The sequence below is a fragment of the Aulostomus chinensis genome, chromosome 12, assembly GCF_037954235.1.
Source record: "Aulostomus chinensis isolate RoL2024-O1b breed Wild chromosome 12, RoL_Achi_v1.0, whole genome shotgun sequence".
In the NCBI taxonomy this organism is placed as follows: domain Eukaryota; kingdom Metazoa; phylum Chordata; class Actinopteri; order Syngnathiformes; family Aulostomidae; genus Aulostomus; species Aulostomus chinensis.
The window spans coordinates 10,693,602-10,717,343 of NC_141331.1; the positions used below are offsets into that span (position 1 = coordinate 10,693,602).

Consider the following 23,742-nt stretch of genomic DNA (forward strand, 5'->3'; position numbering starts at 1 on the left):
ATTGCCTCTGCACCACTATTTTCTACAATAGAACTGAGTCTAATGCACACAAAGGAGTTCAATAATGTGAGTAAAATGTGTCCTGATACCATATCACTCATATTTTATAAGAATTTGAAAATGTAAACTGACAAACAGATCTTTACGAATACAAAAAACCCCAAAACTAAACCTAAACAATTTATAGGACAGTATGTTAAGTAATGGGTAATGTGCATTATGAGAACTACATCATGTCTATTTTTCTGTAATCTACTTTTCTCACTTGGCAGTTGCATGTGTACCTTTTTCATAATTATACATTTAAGTGGTGGAAACACAGTGACATCCTTCCTGCTTCTGTTGACCTTGAGTCTCAGTGCTGGGACTGTTTGACTGGGACATGGTAGTTTTTCTGTAGCTCACAATCAAAATGATGGGCTATCTTGGCTAAACTTGGCTTCTCTGTAGGTGCTGCTGTCAAGTCAGTCAAAAACTTGAAGTAGTACTCCTGTAAATATGACTTAAACACAAGCATTCCAGTCAGGTATTAATGTCATAGCAGTGTCTTTCCTGTCCGTTCCTTCTCACCCCTGTCCTCTAAGATGCTCAGATAAACTTGGTAATAGACACTGTCTGTCGGCAATATTTTTTTTTTGATTCCCGTTTAAATTGGCGATTTATGAGGAGGAATGGGAAATGTCATGGTGCCTGCCCTGTGTAACCCCCCCCCCCCCCATGTATTCCTTCCCCCTAGACACACACACGCACACGCACGCACACACACCCCCCTCCTTGTCTTCCCCTGGGGCCAGTATGAAGGCATTCCAGAGCACAGGCCACTTCAGAGCTCTGCATCAGAGAGAAATACAGACAGGGTCTTGTTTAGCATCTCAAACACTCCGCTGTCATGTTGTTGTAGCTTTGCATAAAACATCATATGTAATGTCACTATCAAACATATGAATTTAAATTGTGAGTTTCAGGGCTGCAGGAGCAGTTCCTGTTGCTGACAAGTTAAAAATTGACAGTTTTTTCCCTCCCTTAAGGGACCACCAGCATCGACAAGTAATTCCTTGAAACCAACCCTGTCCAGTTGAATAAAATGGAATTTCACTGGTAATATTAACAGCTCACTGTGCAAAATCTGCCAAGAGGAAGAATGTGCTCAGTTGTGTGTATATTTTTCCTAATTATGCTTTTGCTTTCTGGAATTACACACCAGTTTTGCAGTGCACAGTATTTTGTCCAGTTCGGTTTATTCACTTGCTTGCTAGTTAACTCAGGGTCATCAGTAAAATGAAAAATATTTGACAAGAATCAGGTCAGCTCAGCAATAAGAGCACTTGACTGTTCCTATGGCGACCACCGACCTACTAGAGTGGCCTGAAATACAAAAGCCCTCATGGGAAGCTCAGCGCTGAATATTGCAAAATTATCTTTAAGTACTTTTTTGACATTTTAACCAGACTGATTTCCATCTCATTAACACATTAGATCTAAATTATCCATCATCATCATAGACGACTTGCCCCAAAGACCCTCCCCCCACTCTGTAGTCCTCGTTGTCTGGTTCTCCTCTCACTGTGGGTTGCTGTGTGTTAACCATGACAGCTTTTGTGAGACTGTCACCCTGGTCTCGGAAGTACACAGGGACTCCACATTGGCACTCAGTCTAGCGGGAGAATTACCCCCTTGGCGGATTGTCCTATGGTCATCGTGCTTTGTCTGTCGACTGAAAGAATTTGCATTAATTATAGCCTTTCTTCATTTTCTTTGTGGTCCATATATTAACGGGGGGGGGGGGGTATTTTTGTAGAAACTGAATATATTTTTTCATAACTATATTTTATTTAGTGTATCAACACCTGAAACTAAGAATGGCTGTGAGATGTTGTTTTTAGCTTAGAATGAGCCATTTTTATCTACATCCTCCACAGAGTCTGTCATATTAGCCCAGACTAGTCATACGAGCGCCTTTGCATTTTTTTGCTTGTTCCTCCTTGTTTCCTTAATTCTTTTGCCATACTTGTTTGCATGTTTACAGTTAGTAACCTCTTCAATCTGCCTCTAAACAAGCGAGAAGATTTTCTGCTGTTTTCACTGTGTTGTTTCACACAGCTACCTTTGCACAGAAACTGGTATCCACTAAAACACAGCGGTTGACTACATAGTTTAGTGGGTACTTGATGTTCTTATGGCCCACAGGCATTATTTTGTCAAGAGGCTAATCAGCAAGTAATACTTTATAAAGCTGTACAATTGAGAGAGAGGTTTAAAGGTCTTAAATTAGGTAACACCAAAATCTAGTTGAACCGCTGCTCTAATAGTGATATTTTGCAGCCAACTCCTTATCCTCCATGCTGCCAGCTCATGCTGAATTGATTTTTAAACACATCACGCATGAATAGACATATAATTCGGCAAATCAGCAGAACCAAGATGAATTCAATCACTCTCATGTGAACTCACATCATTATGTGCTGAAGTTTCTTGTTAAGATTGGAAAAATGAGGAGAGCACTAAAAGTCACAATTTCTTTGGTGAACTTGAAAAGAGGCTCGTGGGCGTCCTTGATATCAGTCACAATGTATAATCGTCCAACCCTATGTAGTTGTACTGATGGTCTACATCTTTAGGGGGGTGTCATTGTGTTTTCTCACAATCATTGCAGATTTACTAGCGCTGAAGAAAAACCATTCAGATTTACACCCATGGATACGAGACAAACAGAGTGAAATTCGAACAAAATAGGATTTTTTGCAGTTTCATGAAGGTTCAGCCAGTTAAGGTTTTACATTTTCCTTTTATGCAGTCCAATTCAAAAAATACGGGTTTAACATTACTGCAAATGTAGGAGACAGGGAGATGGAAGTTCGGTTGGAATAACCGTATAAGGTTGACTCACATTGACCTGCTAGAATAATTGATTTGCTCATGCTTATTTTTTTAAATCAATGTCTTGAAATAATATTGAACTGTTTTTATGGGTTGTACATGTCCTCGTGGGCTCTGGCCATTCACTTTGATGAGGAGCAACGGGCATACAAGGGACTGTAATCATTTTTACATCATCTTGGGGCAGCACTGTATAATTAGAAAGGGTTGATTTCCTTGACCACAGAAGGAGCTGAAATTGCAGGCCTTGCCCGAACCAGGGTTTAGGAAAGTAACTGAAATAGAGTTGGCGAATTTCTGTCCTTGTGTCCCTCTGTATAGTATCGGTCAGATGGCAGTGCAGTCACCGTGACACACTGCAGCCTGTTCACCAGCACTTGGACAACCAGCTTTCATGTGGCGCCTCTTGTTTTCAGGACCAGCTACCAAAATTACAACTTTGTCTTAATCTCTTTAGCATGCAATATGGCTGAAACCTGTATCAGCGTCGACCTGCTGTGAGTGCAGCAAGTGAACGAACCGCAGGGATCTTTCACAGTACACCAAGTAGCTGCTGCCTTTTAACAGGTTCTTTAACTGTAGCACTAAACCAATAAAATCACACCACCATAAAATTGCCATGAATATTATTTTTAGGGCGTTTTGGCTACATTTGTATATTTGTTTATCAGGTTAAAAGCCAGTGCTCCAGTCACAGGTGCTGGGAAGGAGACATTGCCGCATTGAGCTGTTTTATGTTTTCATCTTTGATATTATCAGAAGACTGGACAGATTATCTCGTTTTACCTCGGTTATCACAATCATGATGTTTTGTTGTTAAAGTTCATAATTTCAAGGCATGAAACTGAGAATTATTTTCCTGATCAGTCAATCTTGACAATTGTCAATAGATTGTTGGAGATTTCCTAAGCCAAACTGAACATATTCAAATATATCATTTTGAACGGCCAGCAGCCAAAAACTTACAAACATTAATCATTTTTTAATCACAAATATGACCTTGAAATGTAGGAATGCAGGAATGCAATGTAGATGCTTTCTTTGATCGATTTTTGGAATATTATAGCTTGAAAATAAAAAATCGATAATGATTACACTTTTTAGGGTCATTTAATTGATTAATGATTGGTTTTGCTTTTATCAACATGGATATATGTACAAAGGGGTTTAGAAATCACCTGTCACCATCACACATTGTGTAAACACTGTATGGATAGACTCCCGAGCCCCCACTCAGGACATGCAGTGGCCTATGTACCTAACCGTGTTGATTATGGGTGCAGAACGTCCCACTCGGGTCAGGGTGATGACAGGTTCTGGCCTTGGCTGAATGACCTTTTGGCCACTCCGAGGTTTTTCCATGTCTGAAGGCATGCAGAGGTGTCAGTGCAACCTTTCCGTTTCCTGTGTCTGGCATTCTTCTTTGTTTAGCAGCCTTTTAAAACACAGGACAGCTTTGTGTTTCCTGTTACAGGCAGAGGCGTGGAGAAAACGGCTCTCTGTTTCTGATTAGCCTGGCAGCCCAGCAACACTCTTCACTTGAAGAGAGAAGCAGGATGCTAAGTAGTTTGCGTCTGGCAGATGAGTCATCAGTGATTTCTACAAAGCTCTGGCTGAAGACAGGCGTCACTGCTGATCTGCAAAAGTCTTCGTAGTCTTGAAAAGAGAACCAGAGCTAATTGTCATTACTGTGGTTCGCCACATCTGCACTTATGATTAAACTGAGTCTGCATACATATTATTAGCGAGGTATTACATGCTAGCTTGAGGTTAACAATTCATGCATTTTAATTGTAGCCATGATGAGTAGGCAACTTTGATACCACAGAATAAATTACTTTGCTCTTAGCCCGCTCCATGACTAGAATGGCCTTTCCATGCAGGACCACTTCTTTCAAACCTGTTTTTCCCATCCTTGGAGTCCACTGAGCAATGTTGTAGCCAGGTAAAGTCATTTGCAAGTCTGGAATTAAGTCATCTGTGGAGACTGTGGGGAACCTTGACAGTATCTTAATAGGTGAGATGGGAAAATGTAGGGAACGTCTAGTGAAAGTTGCAAGCTTGATTGTAGGGAAAGGGGTAACATAACTGCCCTGAGAAAAAAAGATGATGTGTGAAAAACAGGCACTACAGGAGAACTGTACTGTCTTATATTGAAAGCTGGCAGAGTTCCGTACAGCTGGATTGTAATGCACCATGACCAGCTATAAAAGGTTATTTGAGATTACTGTAGAGTTGCATTGTGGTGTTTTTGCATGGGGAACAAAAAAAGAATGCTTCCCACCTCCATATAGTTTGGAAGAATAATAGATTTCGGATGTCTTGTAATCTCCTAAACTTGTTGTAAGGCTTATGTTTTAAGGGTTACAGCTGAAATTCACCAGCGTTCAAAGCAGATTTCTTAAAATGAGCAGCTGCATGGACTCTGGGCAACAGCTGTTTATATTTTGAACGGGTGAACTTTTGTTGTGTTTTCACCTGTATGCATGCCAACATGGTCCTCTGCTCATAAAACAACAGAAACTAAACAGTAATCTGTTAAACAGGTGTCTAATAATGATTAAAATCAGCACCGCATAACGTCAAAGGTAGCAGAGAAACACGGGGATGCTTTTATCATTGTACATTACAATGGATAAATCACACCATGTTTATCCATGATCATGTAGGTAAAATGATGGATATGGTACAGGCAGAGCAGGTGATAATATCAGAAAAATACTGGCAACGTAAACAGTAGTAGAACACACAGCATCCTTAAAATATCCTCAAACTCCTCAGAGGACACAGCTTTATGCCGCAGTATAAGCAGGTAAAATGACTTGTACTTTCAAGTATTGGGTTCTCAGTGCAAGGTGGTGGTTTTTCTTTTCCTTTTGCTTCATCTCAAATTCTTACCCATAGTACATTTATTTTAAAATGGGAGAAAAAGCCTAAATATTTCATGGTCACCTATCTCAGATAACGTGAAATTTCTTCTCTCTGTCTAGTGTCACCAGTTCTCACTGAAATATTGTTCTTTTCTTCAGCCTCAAGGCCACTTTTTTGTTGATTCCATTTGTCCCTGACTCGTAACCTCAACAATAACACCAGACTCTGCTTCAGGGTTGTTAAACTTTTTATATCCCCAGTTCAGAAAACCTCAGTGGACATGGTAGGTATTGAATTTCAGGGGTAACAAGCATCGGGAATGTCGCTCACTTCAGCAAAGGTGCATTGTCCAGATAATTACTTCAATGTATTATTTCTTTTCAAGATTTTTCATTTTCAAAATTAGAATCATGTTCACCATGATTATGTAAACCTAGTTAATGACAAGCGGATATAAATAAACTGTAAGGGTTTTACTATTGTGACTATACTACTAATAGATTGTACTCATGCAGCTTTACTTTACTACCATTTTTCCGCTGTAGTACTGCAGTCAAATAGTTTTCCAAGAACAGTTAGCCAGTATGATTAATGAGTAACATGTTATCATAACTCAGTGGTCAATGACACATCTTTATTTACCCTAATAACTGCATGTCCTTCTAATGTGTCCCGTGGCCTGAGCAATGCTCTTGGCCCATGATCCTTGGTTCAAATACATATTACGTAGTCTGGAGTTCTCCGGCATCCACCCACCAGTTCAACTGTTCTTATGTTTGTGGACCTGGCAACATGTGAAGCAACTTATCAAGCATGGCGTCCTCTAACTGTTGTTGTGTTGGCGGGCTTTTGGCCGATGGGAGTGGAGCTTTAGTGTCAACTGACATAATGAAAAACAAACTTGTTCTTCACAGTCAAAATTCATCACTATCACACATACAAGTATCCTGAGTCTGACACCTTTGCAGCCTCAAAAGAAAATCTTGACAGCATGCGAGGGTGCAAGATGCAGGTTGCCAGCAGTGGTTTTGACAGAGTAGTTTTTACGGAGTGAATTTTTTTTTTAAATCACAAGTACACATTGGCAGGCAGTGCATGTGAGCTGAGAATAACATTAATGAAATGGTGTGCTCAGTTGATAAGGGGCAGCATGGCTCGAAGGTAGAGTGGCCGTTTAGCAACCGAAGGGTCGCTGGTTCGATCCTCACATCCCCTGGTGACCATGTCGAAGTATCCTTGCACAAGATACTGAACCCCTAATTGCTCGTGATGGACCTGTGACAGACTGGCGACCTGTCCAGGTGAACCCCGCCTCTCGCCCAATATCAGCTGGGATAGGCTCCACCCCCTCACCCCTACCCCTTCAACATTTAATGGATAAGCGGTATAGAAAATGGATGGATGGATGGATGTGTTAAGTTGAGCAGCTTTTTAAGATCTCATTTATTTAACAACTGAGCAAACAACAACATGATGTCATCATTATACACCTACTATCGGCCTTCCTGCTCTGAAATGTCAGCATCAGACCCTAACAAACCCATATTGGTTGACCATTATACATAATTAGGTTACAAGCTGCCAAGTTTGAGTGCGCTTCCTAGATTCCTCATGAACCTCATGAGTGTGACCTGATGACATTGGATTTATTTATAACATCTGTAATAACCCTGTGGTTCTCCTCAACAGGTGATGCTCACAGCCACAGTTTCCAGAGAAGATTCCCAACTGAGGGAAACCCCCAGCTCCAGGGTGCCCCCAGTGGTCACCCCAATGTCCCAGATGATGTTTTCAGACTCAGCCTTGCCAAGGGAGTGTCCATGTCGCTCCCTTCCTCACCTCTCCTCCCACGACAGTCCTATATGATGCCCTTACGACCTAGCAAACGATCACCAGGTACTGTTTGGGTCTTAATTTTAGCTTCTCTCGTCTCTTCTCAATATATCACTTTAAGAATCAACTAAGACAAGATAATTGTACTACAAGGAAAAGTTGTTCCAGTTCTTCTTGCTCTATTTCAGCCCCATAATGAGAGCGTGATCTCCAAATGTGCTTTGAGTGACCAATTGTGATTGGACCTCTCTTTCCTGCTTCTTTATGCAAATCAACACCTACATGGTCTCTACTTGCATGTAAACAGTTTAAATGTAAACAATGTGACTCATATCTGTAAAGATTACAGATAGAACCTCAGGCTGTTTTTCTCTGCTGACTTCAGGGTGGTTCGGCAATTTGGGAGTCTTTGAAATCTCCAGACAATGTGTAATATAATGTAATGTGTAATGTAATATATATGACACAAATGTCGTTTGGAAGTGTCTGAGCTTGTACAGTGGACATCACTTGAGTTGGTGGCCCTTCAGTGTTGCCCAGGTCGTATGTGCTGAAAGAATATGGTCAAATGCTGCCCAAACAACCTCAGGATTGGTCTGAGTGATTGGGGTTTGATGTGTCCAGGGTCATTACACACCTGTACTGCTGGCTTGTGAGCTTGTAGTTACAAAGGGATGAGTAAGACATTACAGCCGAGTGTTCTGCATCCCAGTAGTGAGACCGAGTTCAGTTTGCTTACAGAGAAATGCCTTCATTCTTGTATTTGATCACCTTGTGTCAAAATAGTGGTCCCTACAACTGCTCGGGGTGTTTACACTTTAGTGACTGGTAATGGGCGTGTGTTTACACTAGATCTAATAGTCTGTCCTCCTCGGCTCCTTCTATCCACCATGTTACAAACCTTGTCAGCAACTGCGGGGTGCTTCAAAGCAAGGGACGCCTTTATTGCTGAGCTTGTTTCAACCTGAGTCTTTGTATCCTGGAGACTTGGCAAAGAGGATAGAAATCCTTTTAGTGGTCAGTGTGGCCCCACTCACATGTGGCCCTCATCTGGGGGCTATCTAGCTTTTGTTTGGAGTGCTAACAACTTTGATCTGTTGATGTAGAGGCGTGTACAGCTTTATCAATTGTTATGCTCTTCACTTGAGAAATGATTCAGCTGTGCAAGTTCTAGATGTTCATTGATAATTAACTTATCCTAAGATTTGGAAAGGAATAATGTTCTTGCTTAAGATTTTTAAAGCACATTTCTACAGTTCTAATGACTTACTTCAAAAACTGACCCTTGCTGCCGTAAAAGAACACAATACTGCACTTTAGTGAAATAATATTTCTATAGACAACTGTGAGCAAAATTACAAGTATGCTAACTCCTTTTATAAAATGAAAATTGAAGGAAAGCTAATATTTTTTTATGTTAGAACATAGTCTAATTTGCTGGGATGCCACTCAAGTTAAAACAAATTCATCTGTCTTGTGTGATCCTGGATTGGTGATGACAGTTGCAGCTGATCAAAGAGCGCTGATGTTATGTACATCTGCAGACTGGAGGGAGTGAACAAGAAGGAGAAGCTGAATGAAGAGCCTGAGTTTGTGAAGGTGAAAAGGAACCAGAGGACCAAGGCGGGGGCAATACTTATTAAAGACATTTCCCAATTGGACTGCCCTGAGTCGTGGAGGAACGTGGGGATAGGATGTTATGGAGGACAGCTAGGAGATGGGGTTTGGGGGATGGTCTGTAGGCACTGTTCTCTCAGGTAACTGTGAAAACCCATTGGGGGAGAGTTCACACCTCCAGTTAATAAACACATAGTGTAGGAAATGTCTCAGCTCTGCGACGAAAACAACATGAGTCATAATGCTGCATTTTGCCTTCCTTGACGAGCTGAAGAGGAGAAACAAGTAGTGTGTCAATCAGTTGATTGCACATCCCTGTCCTCTAAATGTGAAAATTGAAGGAACCATGTAAAGTGTGACATTTGGTCCAAAACAGAATGGTCAGTAAAATCAGTCCTTGTAGAATCACCCTAGATTGCTAGAATTCTTCAGATTATTTTAACAAATTCATGAGTAAAAATTCTCATTGGTGCAAGTACAGCTCAGTCATACTGACTGGTCATTTTAAAGCAGGACCTGTGCATCTCAATCCACCTATATATGTTTTTAGTAAGTTTCCTCTTATTAAAAAAAAAACAACCTTTTGTGCATTCATGTTTTTCCTGCTTCTTGCCATTTGATCTCAGCTCCTAATTAGAGTTATCACAATAAGGGTTTTGCAGCTACTGGCTTCGTCCTGCTCACAGACGTAGAGAGAATGGATTTTCGAACAAAGTAAAAAGGTGTTGATGACATCAGAGTCATTAAAAGATGCAGGCCCTGCACTAACTCAACATGAAGTGTCTTCATGTTCACGATCTTGGCTATCAGTGAATGAGGCAGTGCACATCAGGTTTCAAATTTAAAGTATGATAATGAGTTTTGATTACCAGTCCCAAGATTGACTGATTTATGTATTACATTAAGTTCTCAGTGCAGATTCCCATCCATCCATATGTTCTCCTTGCTATCCAGCCATTAGTAATGCCTTTTAAGGGGAAGTGGTTTTACAGAATCAGAAAGTATTTTGTGGCTTGGCTTCATTTCCTGACACATTGGCTAATCGATTGCAGTTAAGGAGGGTCTTTTCATGAAAACATCACAGGGGAGAACAGAGAAACATTGAGTTAATTAGGAACATGATGGATGCCTGAGTTGCAAAGTCCTGGTGGCGTTGACTGCCACAACTTTGATCAGTTAAACCCCAGAGTTTAACCATGAAACCCAGCACCCTGACATGTGTTGACCAGCACCTAGGCTTCTCAGTCTTAATGGTTTACAGGCCCCCTGAACGCACAGGGAAGGACATTTGCAACCAGAATGTTGCTTGAATGAACACACTATGTTTCAGTGTAGTTCAGGTTATAGAAAAATAATCCCAAAAACTTTAGCAGTTGTCCTAACTGGGAGGACCTGAGATGACAACACATTAGTGTATTCTTTTTAAAAGATATGTTTCATTAGTTGGGACTAGCGGTGATCTCTCGTCTGATTCCTTCTCTCCTGGGCATCCCTACAGTGACCTCTTATGGCTGTAATATGTTACTGTGTCATTGTGGAGATTTAAAGCACCAGATTTTCCCAGTTAATTAGAAAGAACAACCATGATTATGCTGTTAAATCATCACCCACCTTTTTGTATATACAGTCACAATACATATTTCAATGTTGTGTCGAGCACACGATTTGTTTGAAAGTTCTTATTTATTATAGAAGAGGATATTGACAGTACAGGTCCACAAGAGTTGAACGAAAGTCAAAGGATGGCAGATACACAAGTGATAATGGTACTGCCACTGCACTGATCTTTGAAGGGCATCTCATTTTAATTTGTAGTAACACAGAGGCTGTTGGGGATGTGCTGTTGTGAATATAGAAATATGAGAAATAGTTGTTCTTGATTAATTCATTGATCATCCACAGGTCAACTAATCACCATCAGAGAGCACAGTTTTTCACGTTCTCCATCTCAACTCAACCTGAGGATATTTTTCTTCTCTTGTATCTTAGTCAAACATATTTAAAGCAAGGAGAGAGGCTGGCTGTCAAGATGAGCAAGACATGATAATCATTTATAGATTTTCTTACACGTTCTACTTGGACTCAACCACTGTTGTGATGTTAACAGTTTTGTAAAGAAAAAAAATCTACGGAGTAGGAGAAATTCACACTGTGATTAGCTCTGTCTCTCCCAGTGTTAGAATTTAGTGTAGAGTTTTGTTGAAGCAAGTTGAAGCCAAGTTGGTGATGACTTTAACTGATAGTGGCCTATGCCATGACCTCTCAGCCGCTTATCTGACTCACTCATAGCACTGACTATAAATCGAGCTTTAGAATTGCAGAGCTAAGACCCATGTGGAAACCTGTCGACTCTCACTTTTGCCTCGTAAAGTTGTAATCTTTTGCAGTATAAACGAGTGTCACACATCCCAACCTCAGATAACTGAATATGTGAATAATCCATAATGTACATGATGTATACCTCTGTCCAGAATGTTGGGAATGTGTTGAAATATTAGATTTTAAACTGAAAAGCCTGGATGTTTCACTTATTCAAAAAAGCTATTAACCATAATATTGAAACATAAATATAGTAGATCACCTTTCTTTGGATTTTGCAAGAGGTCATTTAAAGCTTGTATTGTCTATTTGAGTCAGGTCCATTGTACTGAGCATTTTCCACGGGTGTGTTCTTTTCTGCCAGGAATTGTCCTTTTTACCCCACCTGCCAATGCATGTACCTAAACATGATGTGCTTCAATGCACATCATGTCCACAATGTCTACATGGGCCTCTGGCCTGCCTTGCATCAGAGTGGGCTGCTTTTCTTACACATCATGGCTTTTCTTTGTCCTGCAGTCTCATTTTTGACTGTGCTGGAGAAATGGATATGTTTATATTACCTACCTCTTCCCTGGAGAACAGTCCAGTGAGCTGAGACAGAAGCCCTGTGAAATCCTGGTGCTTCATGGGAATATCTTGTCACTGCACACATTTTCCTGTGAATGATGTAGCAGTTTGGATTTTTTTTTGGAAGGGGGTGGGGGGTCAGGAGAGGATGTTTGTGCTTTGTCAAGGGGCGATGGTCTTCCTCTTGTCCCTTTTTCCACCCTGTTCGTGGCCCATTTCATCAACATGCACACTTTAATGTGATAATATTCATATTCAATGAATGATGATTAATACACAAACTTTATTCAAAAGTTCATGGTGAACCCCCCTCCTCGATCAAAAAACACCCCTCCCATTGTCTGTTGCACTTTTCAAACTTCCTTCCCTGAGGTTGTTGTCTTTAACCATTCACAGTTGTAGAGTCTGGAAGTAGTTAAAGACCAAAACCTCCATCACCTCTTTGTTAGTTCACTCATACAAAGGCAGACGTCTGAGGGCAACTGAAACAAATAAAACAGCTTACAGTAGTGTTTGGTTAATTTTATACTATTTACTTGCACCTCAAAGTACTTCACAATAAAAAAAATAGGTTTATTTTAACCTCTGTACATTAACTTTACAATGTTTAAATGATCAGTATCAGTAATATGACAGTCAGCAGTTCAAGGACAGTGTCTGTTTGACCTGAAACAACCCGCTCCTCAACTCACCTCCTGCAACCATTTTAGCAACACTTGAAATGATTCTTCGCAGACAGATCTTCATATTATATCCTCATTTTTCTCTCCAGCAAATGATACACTGCAATTCTCATTTTGTTGTTTTGTGTTGCTCGATCAAGAGGATAGGAACTCTCTCCAAAGTCACTTTGAGCTGTGCTCTCCTGAAGTTAACTCTGGGGTATTGAGAGTAACCAGGCAGCCCTCAGGGAATATTGATGTCTTTCTGAGAGCTGAGCTGTAGAAGATCTTGTGATGTTGAGGGGGACCCTTTGAAAGGGTCCTTTGATGGGCACCCAGTGAAAACTTCTACCTAGTTCTTCACTTCACTTCATTGCACTTGACTACACTCCCATTTTGGCTCCTTATCACAGGCAATCCCCTATTTCAACGGTGAATCTACAGTGGAATCCAAATTCTGCTTCTGCCTCAGAGACACTGCACTCACCAGCTCCTCAGTCTGCCAGGAGAATTGAAGCACTCAGATGGTATAGTGATGTTGCATATAAGGTTGTCAATGGTTAGGGGAATGGAAACAAACATTCTCCATCTTTAATGGCGTGAGTTAATCTCATTAACTTAAAGAAACATGTGCCACATAAAGACAGTTCTTGAATCCATCATGTGTGAGCTTAGTTGTGACTGTTAAAGAGGTAGTGCGGTGCTGGAGAGGAGAAATTACATCAACCCTAGGGGATAGCGGCACTATGTCAGACGGTAATGTATAAGGCAATGAATCATGAATCAAATGTTGTAGTTCACAGAGCAGTATGCCTGTAATACCTCCCCGGCTGTTTTGCAACAATAACAGTGAAAAGATTAACAGCTTAGTGGTTATTAATGTGACAAAGCATATCTCCAGCGCTCCACACCATGTTAAATAGCACAGAGGCTGTCATGCAGCAGTTAGAGTCATGGAGCATTTTGCAGCTGAAGAATGAAATTTTGGAACATAAAGACGGCTGTTGTTTTGGCTTTCATTCCTTTTACTGCCCAAAAAGGATACACACGGTCTCATTGAAGACTTGAAATGTGAAGAAGTCAGAGTCCATCTTGAAGAATGCTGGGAAAACTGCTTGATCACTTCCCAAGCATGAACAACCCTCTCTTTGATTGGTATTGACTGGACATTGTGGGTTGGTGGTCTTCATTGCTGGACTGTTTGGTATGTGTATACATGTACATGCTTGCTGATGTATAGCTGGCAGGGTCTTTGTCATTCTCACAGTGGATAAATAATCTGGAATAATGTAGCATGTGAGAAACACGGATCATTGATATTTAACTGTATGGAATCTGTCAGCTCACTAAAATTTAGTAAGCAGAGCAGGGAAAACGTAGTTGACCAGAAAATACAGCATCAGTTATGAGTTCACATGTGACGAGTTGAATATCTTTAGGCTTTAAACTTCTTTTGGGAGGAAAGAAGTACTTTTTTAGAGGGCAACTTTATGTGGTACTACTCAGTATTCAGTATTAATAATATATTCACACTTTTGACAGACTAAATGATGAATTAATGAATCCAGAATATGATGTGCAGATTAATCAATCCTGAGTGATTGGTTGCAGTTCTTTTTAAAGCTTATTCCATGTCACAACTCCATCCATCACTAGAGTGTCCATGTAACCCATTTTGTTAAACTCACTTGAGCATTTAAAGCTCCACAAGTGTGTTTATCGAGATGTGGCTTATGCTGAGGTCTTTCCAGCAGCCTCCCTGGAGGACAGAGGCCCGTTTCCTTGTCGAGGACATCAGATTCAGATATTTCCTCTTCATGCTCTCTGCGTGGGCTCTCTTCAAACCTGAATGCATTTTAATTTGTTTCGTCTTCCTCTAAGATGGAATGCTGAGATGTGACCAAGCTGATAGTTGGGTGGTGTCTCTCTTGAATATCACCACAATATTCTTTCTTGGGATCATTTTCCTCCCCATTTGATTGTAGAAATCTGGAAGGAGTGTGATAAATACTCAACTTCCTATACATTTACTGTATATTTAGATTGTAGGGGTGCATTTCAGCTTCTTGGATCCATTCCATATGCATGTCAATACACAGTCATTGATATGATGCATCCAGATACACTTTTAATTGGCAACTCTTCAGAGCATTTTTTGTATGAATATGTGCTAATCTGTCATATGAAGAAGGTTTTGGTTTTGATGATGCAGTTTGACCATGCAGAAGAAGTGAAGTGTAGAGGAAGATACTGGTGCTCCTACTCAGACTTGAAGCAGCAGGTGTGATGTTCATTCTTAATCTACAGTGACTCCATAGCATCTGTGGATGTGGCTCGGGAGATCAGTGACTCTGGTGCCTTCCATCTTTCTTACCAAAGCTGATTTTAATCCACATTTGCCCTTTATGAAAGTTTGGTAGTGGGCCTCGCACCAGCAATTTTTTCACTGTCTGTCAACTTTTGATTAAAACCAGAGTCAGAGGAGATTCGGAATTTGCTTGTTTTGCTTGAGTGAGGACCCTGGCATCATTTTTAGAGGTGGTATGTATATACATACATACATACATACATACATACATACATACATACATACGCACATACATACGCACATACATACATACGCACATACATACATACATACATACATACATACATACATACATACGCACATACATACATACATACGCACATACATACGCACATACATACATACATACGCACATACATACGCACATACATACGCACATACATACACGCACATACATACACACACATACATACATATGCACATACATACATACACACACATACATACACACATACATACATACATATGCACATACATACATACGCACATACATACATACGTACATACATACGCACATACATACACGCACATACATACATACACATACATACATACATATGCACATACATACATACATACATACACACACATACATACATATGCACATACATACATACATACATACATACACACACACATACATACGCACATACATACATACATATGCACATACATACATACGCACATACATACATACGCACATACATACACACACACATATACTTACATACATACATACTGTACATACATACATACATACATACATACATATATATTGTAATATATAAAAAACATTAAAAAAAACAGTATAGCATAGATTTTTTGGGACAGTCATAACCTGTTCTCTTCAAAGTCAGGTACACACGAATATCAGCCCTTCATCCTGACCAACAACAAATATTAAATCAATCAAAATGCCTTACAATTTGATTCACTATCAGAATTCCTATGCAACTGCTCAATTTACTTAACTTCAACGCTTAGCAACAAATAGAAATGTAAAAATACAGCGCCCCTTTAAAACCATAGTTGAAATTCTGACCTAAACAGGAACTCCTCCTGTGCTTTGTCTGTCAGGTACTGATGCTCCGAGACAGACAGCTCCGAGTCTTTGCCTTTTCATCTCCGATTTCAGCTCTTCGATGTGTCCTGAAATTACCCCTGATAGCCAGCCACGTTTGCTATTTCATGTGTAAATCCTGTGTTCCTCCTGGCATCTTTGTGTTAACTGAATCTAAACCATCTGGTGTTGATTATTCAAGCTGTGCCCCCCTGTTGTTTTTAGATGAAATACAGTCAATGGAACATATTTGGTAGTTCAGGTTAATATCTTTAACCAAGTGCACACTCAGTGTGTCTCCAACACAGCTCCCTCTGTCTCTGTTGTCCTCATTTAATTGGAGCTGTGTGACTCCTGAGTAATAGTTTGTGCCTGACCAACTACAGCTGAATGGTTAAGCTTCAGAGTTGGACTATGGCATGATTGGAACCTAATCCTTAAATTATGATGCTTTTTAAGCGTCACTGTCATCATGTCTTATTTTCTCCCCTCTTCCTCAGTCAGTTAGCGTTGAGATTTAGTTTGTTTAATGACAGTCTTACTGTCTTTTGCTGACAAACTGTAGAGTATGCAGGGGCAGAAACTCCCCCTGGAATATCAGACTCATCATACACATATGCATTTCAAGCTGCACATCCATAGATGGCACTGTGCATCAAGCTGACCCACATGCTTGATGTGTTGCAGAAGTGATCTCATATCATTTTGAATGCTGTAGGTCTACGCTTCCTCTGACACTAACTCACATCTCAGCTGTTAATATCTGCGGCCATGAGTGCAGCAGTGGTTTGAGATGTGTATTAATCTGATTTAGAAGAGTGCGTTTTTTTGTTTTTTTTTGTTCCTGGGGTTGAAGTGACTGATATTGGATGTGGTATTAGGAAATGACTATCTCTGCTCTTTCATCTTATTGTCGTGTTATGTCTGGTGTTACATTCACTGTCATGTGATAACAACAGTCAGGAAGAAGAGGAGGTGGTTTTGGATCAGGTTTCAGTTTTCAGGTCAAGCTTGGAAAGTGTTGTGAAGGGAGGCATGCTAACACTATGGATATGAATAATAAAGTTACCCCCTGTTTTTAGAATAGTTTTCTGCTGTTTGATGTTTGCTCTTGTGTCTGGACTCAGGAATGCATTTCCTTTTTGTACAGGAAAAATGTGGGCTAGACATAGAGGACTTGCAGCTTGTTGCTGGGGAGATGTTTGTTTCATAGCTCAGTATTTAGTCTACTGTCTTTGCTGGGTTTCCTGCATGTATAAACATTTCTCTCCTCATTCTTAGAAAAGATTCTCCACCCCTCAAAGTACATGCTTATTGTTTCTTGCTACTGCGCAGATTCAAAATCAATTATTTCAGAATATGTGGCATGCAACAGGAGCCAATCCTTAAAGTCACACAAACACATTCATGTTGCAAAAAAAAGGGCTGTATGTCTGGTGGGGGGAACTGTGGTCATGGTTATTATGAAATTCGGCACAGTGAGATAGCATTCTGTGCAGAGCTGTGGGATTTTCTAACTTTGTCATGGTGCAAGCAGAGGGAACAGAGCTAACCTTGACTCTAAGCTAAAGATGGTCCTCAAAGCCCTGTACTGCTGTCCCAGATACTTGCATCTGAACACCTGGACCTTAATCTAACTAAATTATCCTTGCAGCAAAAGGAGGGCATACTGAGGAAGGATAGCTCACAGGTCAACAAGAAGAAAAACTTTTTCTGTTTTGTTGTTTCCTACATCCCCAACAGTGCATGTGTGTTTAATCACTCATTTTTAAAAAGTTCGCTAAGAGGCTAATTGCTGTGGTTTCCTGTTGTAGGTTAAATTCCCAGAATTGGCTTGCAGTGTTTTACTAGGAGTCTGCAGCCATGCAGACAATTTCTGTGTTGTCAGACGGACCAGAGTAGCTATCAGCACATTGAGTGTGTGTATGTGTGTGTGTGTATGTGTGAGGGAGAGAGAGTTTACGTTAGCTACGGAGTGCAGCCAAGCTTGTCCAACAAAGACACTACCACCTCTCATCCTTAGTCCCATCTGGAACACGTTAATCCAGCAAGAACTCTCTTTCTGTCTCTCGTTTCTCTAGGTCTCTCCTCTTTGCATTGCTCTACCCCTCTCTCTCTCTCTCTCTCTCTCTCTCTCTCGCTCTCTCTCTCTTGCTCTGCACATTCTCTCTCCCTCGCTCATATTCTCTGTATCTTTGGTTCGTGTTGGCAGGTCCAATCAGAAAGCCAAAATATGTGGAGAGTCCTCGCGTTCCGTCGGATGCCATTGTTTCAGCTCTGAGGAAGGTGACCGATAACAAGGAGTCCTCCCATAATGGTGAGTTTTGCATCTGTATATCACTCCGAGTCCCATATGTATGTCTACTTATATTTTATGGACAGTTTAAAAAGTTGTATTTACACAAAAACTGGCCAAAGAAGGCGCAACCGACTTACTGTCAGCTGGAATCCACAATGTTGCATGTGTTTCGTTGTGCCATATGTTACTGCTGTGTCTGAGAGATCAGCGACAGTTCTCTGGTGACATCATAAGTGGTCCATGTATACACCATAGTGTGTGAACTCTGTACCCTCATGTAGCCCCTAATGCAAACACACAACAGTGCTGCGTTTATTTGGAAGTGTGTGTTAAGAATACGGATGAGTCCATTTTCTGCCGTGTGGGGAAGGAAGCACGGGATTTGTTTCAGAGTAATGAGGACAACATCCTGAAGTTTTCAGTAGTTGAACATGTTGGTGTTTTCTTATGTTTCCACATTTTTGTGTGGTTTGCCTTCAGTGTTATTGCTGTCTGTCCTCTCTTGTGTTGGAAGTTGTGTGTTTGTAAGTGTAGGGGTAATGTTCCACTAAGTGCTCTGTTTTGATTTCCAGCAGAGCAGGGAAGGCTCAAATTCCTCCCAAAGGCTTAAGTGGAGTTGCGTTATCTTTAGCAAAAGGCAGCAGCACAGAAAGCGGTGCCCTCTGATTGTACATGGCTCACATACGCAGACAGTAGTAACCCAGCACCGCCCAGTCACCAGTGACTGTTGCATACCAAGACACGAGGGGTGTGCCTTGACATTCAGCTGGCACAGGCAGTGTTTCGGCTTCGATGAAGCTACCGGCAGATAGCGGGTAAATGTTATCACATGACAGCTGGTGTACTGACAGAGTAAATAAGCTAATCTGTATGAGCCGTGATCTCAGATAAATATTTGAGTGAGCTGGTTTGACTACTTGAACAGAAATTTAAACATGGAGTGAGTCTAGGTCCAGTTGTCATGGTATCCCCCATCTACTCCGAAATGTTTTTCTTCTTGTTACTTCATTTGAATGTTTGAGCTTTGATGTATGTGTACTTTGGCACTCAAAGGCTTTTTTAAATTCATCTGGGGAAGTTGGAATGCTTCTCCCCTACTTAAAATCAAGTTTGAGTTCTTGCAAGCAGATTTTGTGATGTCACAAGTAGTTTGGCACTCATTCATGTGCTGATATTCAACTTACATAAGAGTGATGTGAAAATTTGATGTGAACAAAGCATATAACTTTAGAACGGACTCCTCAGACTTATGAAAGAATATTTCCTGTTGCTACCATAAAATATAAGAAGAAATGCGATAGCCTCACTCTCCAACACAGAGGAAACACACATGCACACATTTAAATGAAACTAAATAAAAAGAATATCAAGATTAGATTGCGTCATTCCCAAGTCAACCCCAAACTCTTCCGCAAACTATTACAGATCAGGTCATGTGATGAAGATACCACATGACGAGCAGTCTCTAGGACAGTACCCAGCCTAATTTAGGACATCTGTTTATATAGCTCAATAACAGCTCTCTATGAGCAGCTCCAGGCATCCAAGACATTTAGGTCTGGTTTTGTAGCATTGGGAATTATTTGTACTGTACATGTTCTCAAATATTGACTCACTTCTCACTGAGCTGAAGAAACAACCAATATTTTTTAAGGTCAGAGAGCTTCCTGCGGTCTCTCTAAGATGCCATGTACAGTTCAATAGATACAAGTGGATGTAAGTAGTTCAGGAGAAGAAGATCAGCAGGAGAAAGACAATTACAGCCACAAGGAACTTATTCAACTCTTTATGCATGATCGTATACAAACCTAGACATGTGATGGACTCTTGAACACGACTTCAGAGTCCCCCCATGTGGATGAGTTCATACCTAAAGATTTTTATGAATTTGCATGTGACAAGGGCATATTCAGTTTTCTTTTGTTTATATAAAAGAGAATCTTTCAGTCAGTACAGTGTCCTACCTGTGGAAGAGTAAACAAGGCTGGCTTTCTTGATAACTGTTTCGACATGATGAGACGCTTGTTTGACATTGCAGCTTTTGTAACAAGGTCAGCCTAACGTCAGCGTGGAATGTTGATACAGCCATGACTGAAACCCTTTTAGAAAATCCATTGTAAGTTTGCAGCATGGGAATCGTGTGACATTTAGGACCCAAATAAATGAGTCATTAGAGGGGCTTTGTTGGGGTGTCCAGATCACATCGATATTCCTGAGTCTCGAAAACCCTTTTAAAGGAGATTAAACAGTGCAGAATCTGAATTTCTCTAAAATGGAGAAAGTCTGAGTTTCCTTCATGCTGAAAGCTTTGTCTGTGTAAGCACAATGGCACAGTTAACTCTGTCATATAATATGCTTATGTCCAGAACCGCCTGATGATGTTGGTGTCTGATACATTAGATATATTTTGTATGAAAATTTATTTTTTCAGAACATGATTTCGGGTCGAATTCCATCATTTTGGTTGAATAAGTTAATTATTAAAATGTAAATTTTAATAATGAATTTAAAATGTAAATTTTAATAATGAATTTATTCAACCAAAATGATGGAATTCAACCCGAAATCATGTTCTGAAAAAATAAATTCCATCATTTTGGTTGAATAAGTTAATTATTAAAATGTAAATTTTCCTCCTGCCTCCCTCACAAATCTTTGTCAGAAATTTTTGATAACCACATTTCCAAAAACAAAAATTAAATATACATATCGCATAATATCAGCACTGACCACAGAAATTCTGTGTTGGCAGGGTTCTGTTTATGTTTTTCTGTTCTGCTAACTTCAGTTTTAAGGAACAGGTCTCCATGTGTTGGTTTTATCTTTCATTTTGTTTTGCATAGCATGGTTATGAAAAGTGCTACATAAATAAAGTTAACTGTTATTACATTGTTAGTGAAACAATTTCTTTCTGTGTCCGTTGCTCTGTGTTAATGACAAGGTTGTGAGCTGAGACCATAAATGTGTATTTGACTTACAGTACAGTTGTCTCACATACCTCAGTGTTTGAGAAAGGGCTACGTCTCTTGTGCATGTGTGCGAATGCAATGTGTTTTGGTTTGTTTAGGTGTGTGTGTTTGTGTGTGTGTGTGAGTGAGGGTGAGATTGTGTTTGTAACAGGCGGTGAACAGTCCGCCAGGCAAAATTGTTTCAGCTGTGGTCTCAGAGCTCTGTCTCTGTCAATCAAAACTCAACCTCAGGTTCTGTGAAATCCCACCATCATGTCTTTCTCCTACAACCACCATTTTACAGCTCCAGAGAAGCCTCTGACCCCAACATGTAACATCTGTTTTTATATGCAGTGATATCTCAACAGTGGCCCAGTTTATATTTATGTGTTTTGAAGAATTCTGGGATTCCACACAACCTAGAAACATTTATTAATGTATTTTGCATCATCATGCTCCAGCTTTGCTGAATCTTACACCCATAATAGTTGACACTGACTAAAGGGAAGGAGTTCAGTTTCTGTACATCCAAATTTACTCATCACACAATCATCTATCCATCCATTTTTCCACTTATCCTGTTAAGAATAAGTGTGTGTGTGTGTGTGGGGGGGGGGGGGGGGGCTGGAGCCTATCCCAGCAGCCTTCAGGCGAGAGGTGGGGTTCACCCTGGACAGGTCACCAGTCCATCTCAGGACCAACACATAGAGACAGACAACCATTCACACTCACAGTCACACCTACGGTCAATTTAGAGTATCAATCAGCCTCGTCCCCTCTTGATGTATGCTGACATAGCAGCCATATGTAAAGTATTCCTTTAATGCTTTGGTGTTTCTCTTTCTGTTTATTATATATTCAAATGAATTGTATCTGGAGATGACACAGGTATACTGCGACTATGAAACCTTTTCCAGAAGCGCATGAACATGGATGAAAGATAGTCCATGATGAAAACACACACGCACACACACAACAGAGACACACACACACACACACACAACAGAGACAGAAAGATGTAAGGCAGACTTTTTTCTGCTGAAGAATGATCCTGGTGGATCAGTTATGCAAATAGCAGCTGCACAAACCATTCAGACAGACTCGGCACAGATGTGTAATCAAGACCAATTCTCACTCATTCACATTATAATGATATTAAGGCAGCCTCCATTCACTACTTACCATTGAGGAAAGCAGATACCTCATAGCAGCAGAGATGAATGGGCTGTAATTTCTGTTACAGTGTGATAATTCTATCTCTCTTGTGTATCTGGATCATTGTTAATTTCCTCTTTTTATTAACAGTTGGAAGCCCAATGATTATTTTTAGTTTGTATTTTTCGTTTACTTCATAATGAAGATTCATTCATCTGTGTTGCTCGTCTCTAGATGATCCTAATAGCTTTCATAGCCAGTGTGGCCCACGGGGCTGATTCACAGTGTGAAGACGCCTGAGCTCACATAGTCAAATGTATAATGAAATGTCATCCGTGTCTTCGATTAGGACAAATATAAGTGTGAATTATGTTTAGCTGAGATGTCACTCAAACTATGATTACCATCACCTTGCCATCCCTGCTGGCTGGACCTGATTTTACTTGGAGATAGCGTTTAATCAACAGTCTCACCTCAGTTTGGTGTAATGCCTCATTGGACATCTGTCCATGCACCGGGGGGACATTTGTCGTTCTGGCATCAGACCATGCAGTATGTGCTTGAGGGGGGCACGTCACCTCATACCTCTGAACTCAAATGGGGAAGCAGGATGCATGTTCTCATCGAGGGTTCATTAAACAGGCTCCACTGTTGTGGTAATGAAACTCCAGCTGCTAATGAGCACCGGCTGGATTGTTTTCTCAGCAGGGAGAGAGCCAAGACAGCTCTGTGGAGCCAGTCTGTTCATGGTGTTCCCCTCCTCCTCCATCTTTCTTCTGCTCCTCCTCCCTCCCTCCATCTTCATTCTTCCATCACTGCAACACAAGGCTGCTATTTCACACCTGCTCATAAACTTCCTCAGGCAGCAGATAATGATGTTGTTTTGTCTTTTTTTCTCCATTTTCTGTAGAGTTACTGGAATTACAAAATGGTTCCTGTCACATCTTCTTGTTTCAGCATCTCCAGGGTAGTGTAAGATATGGAGGAATCAGATATGGATGGTGTGTTGGACATCCATTTTGGCTCATAATTGCTTTCCGTCTAGATAACAACAAACAGTTTACCTCTTTTGTAAACCGTGACAAAGTTGTTGCTTCCCTGCTCCCATCTTTTTATCATGCCCATGATCGTAAATTATATCAGTTTGAGTACAATGTGTATGA

The 23,742-nt window shown here is 40.5% G+C and overlaps 1 protein-coding gene across 1 annotated transcript in view; it reads left to right on the plus strand.

The window, feature by feature from the left end:
- The window catches only part of tanc1b (tetratricopeptide repeat, ankyrin repeat and coiled-coil containing 1b), a 97,976-nt gene that overhangs the window by 24,987 nt on the left and 49,247 nt on the right, over positions 1-23,742 (plus strand). Inside the window, exons 3-4 of the mRNA XM_086220068.1 lie at positions 7,438-7,644; positions 18,390-18,494. Of these exons, the coding sequence (XP_086076194.1) occupies positions 7,438-7,644; positions 18,390-18,494 (312 nt within the window). The remainder of the gene's footprint in view (positions 1-7,437; positions 7,645-18,389; positions 18,495-23,742) is intronic.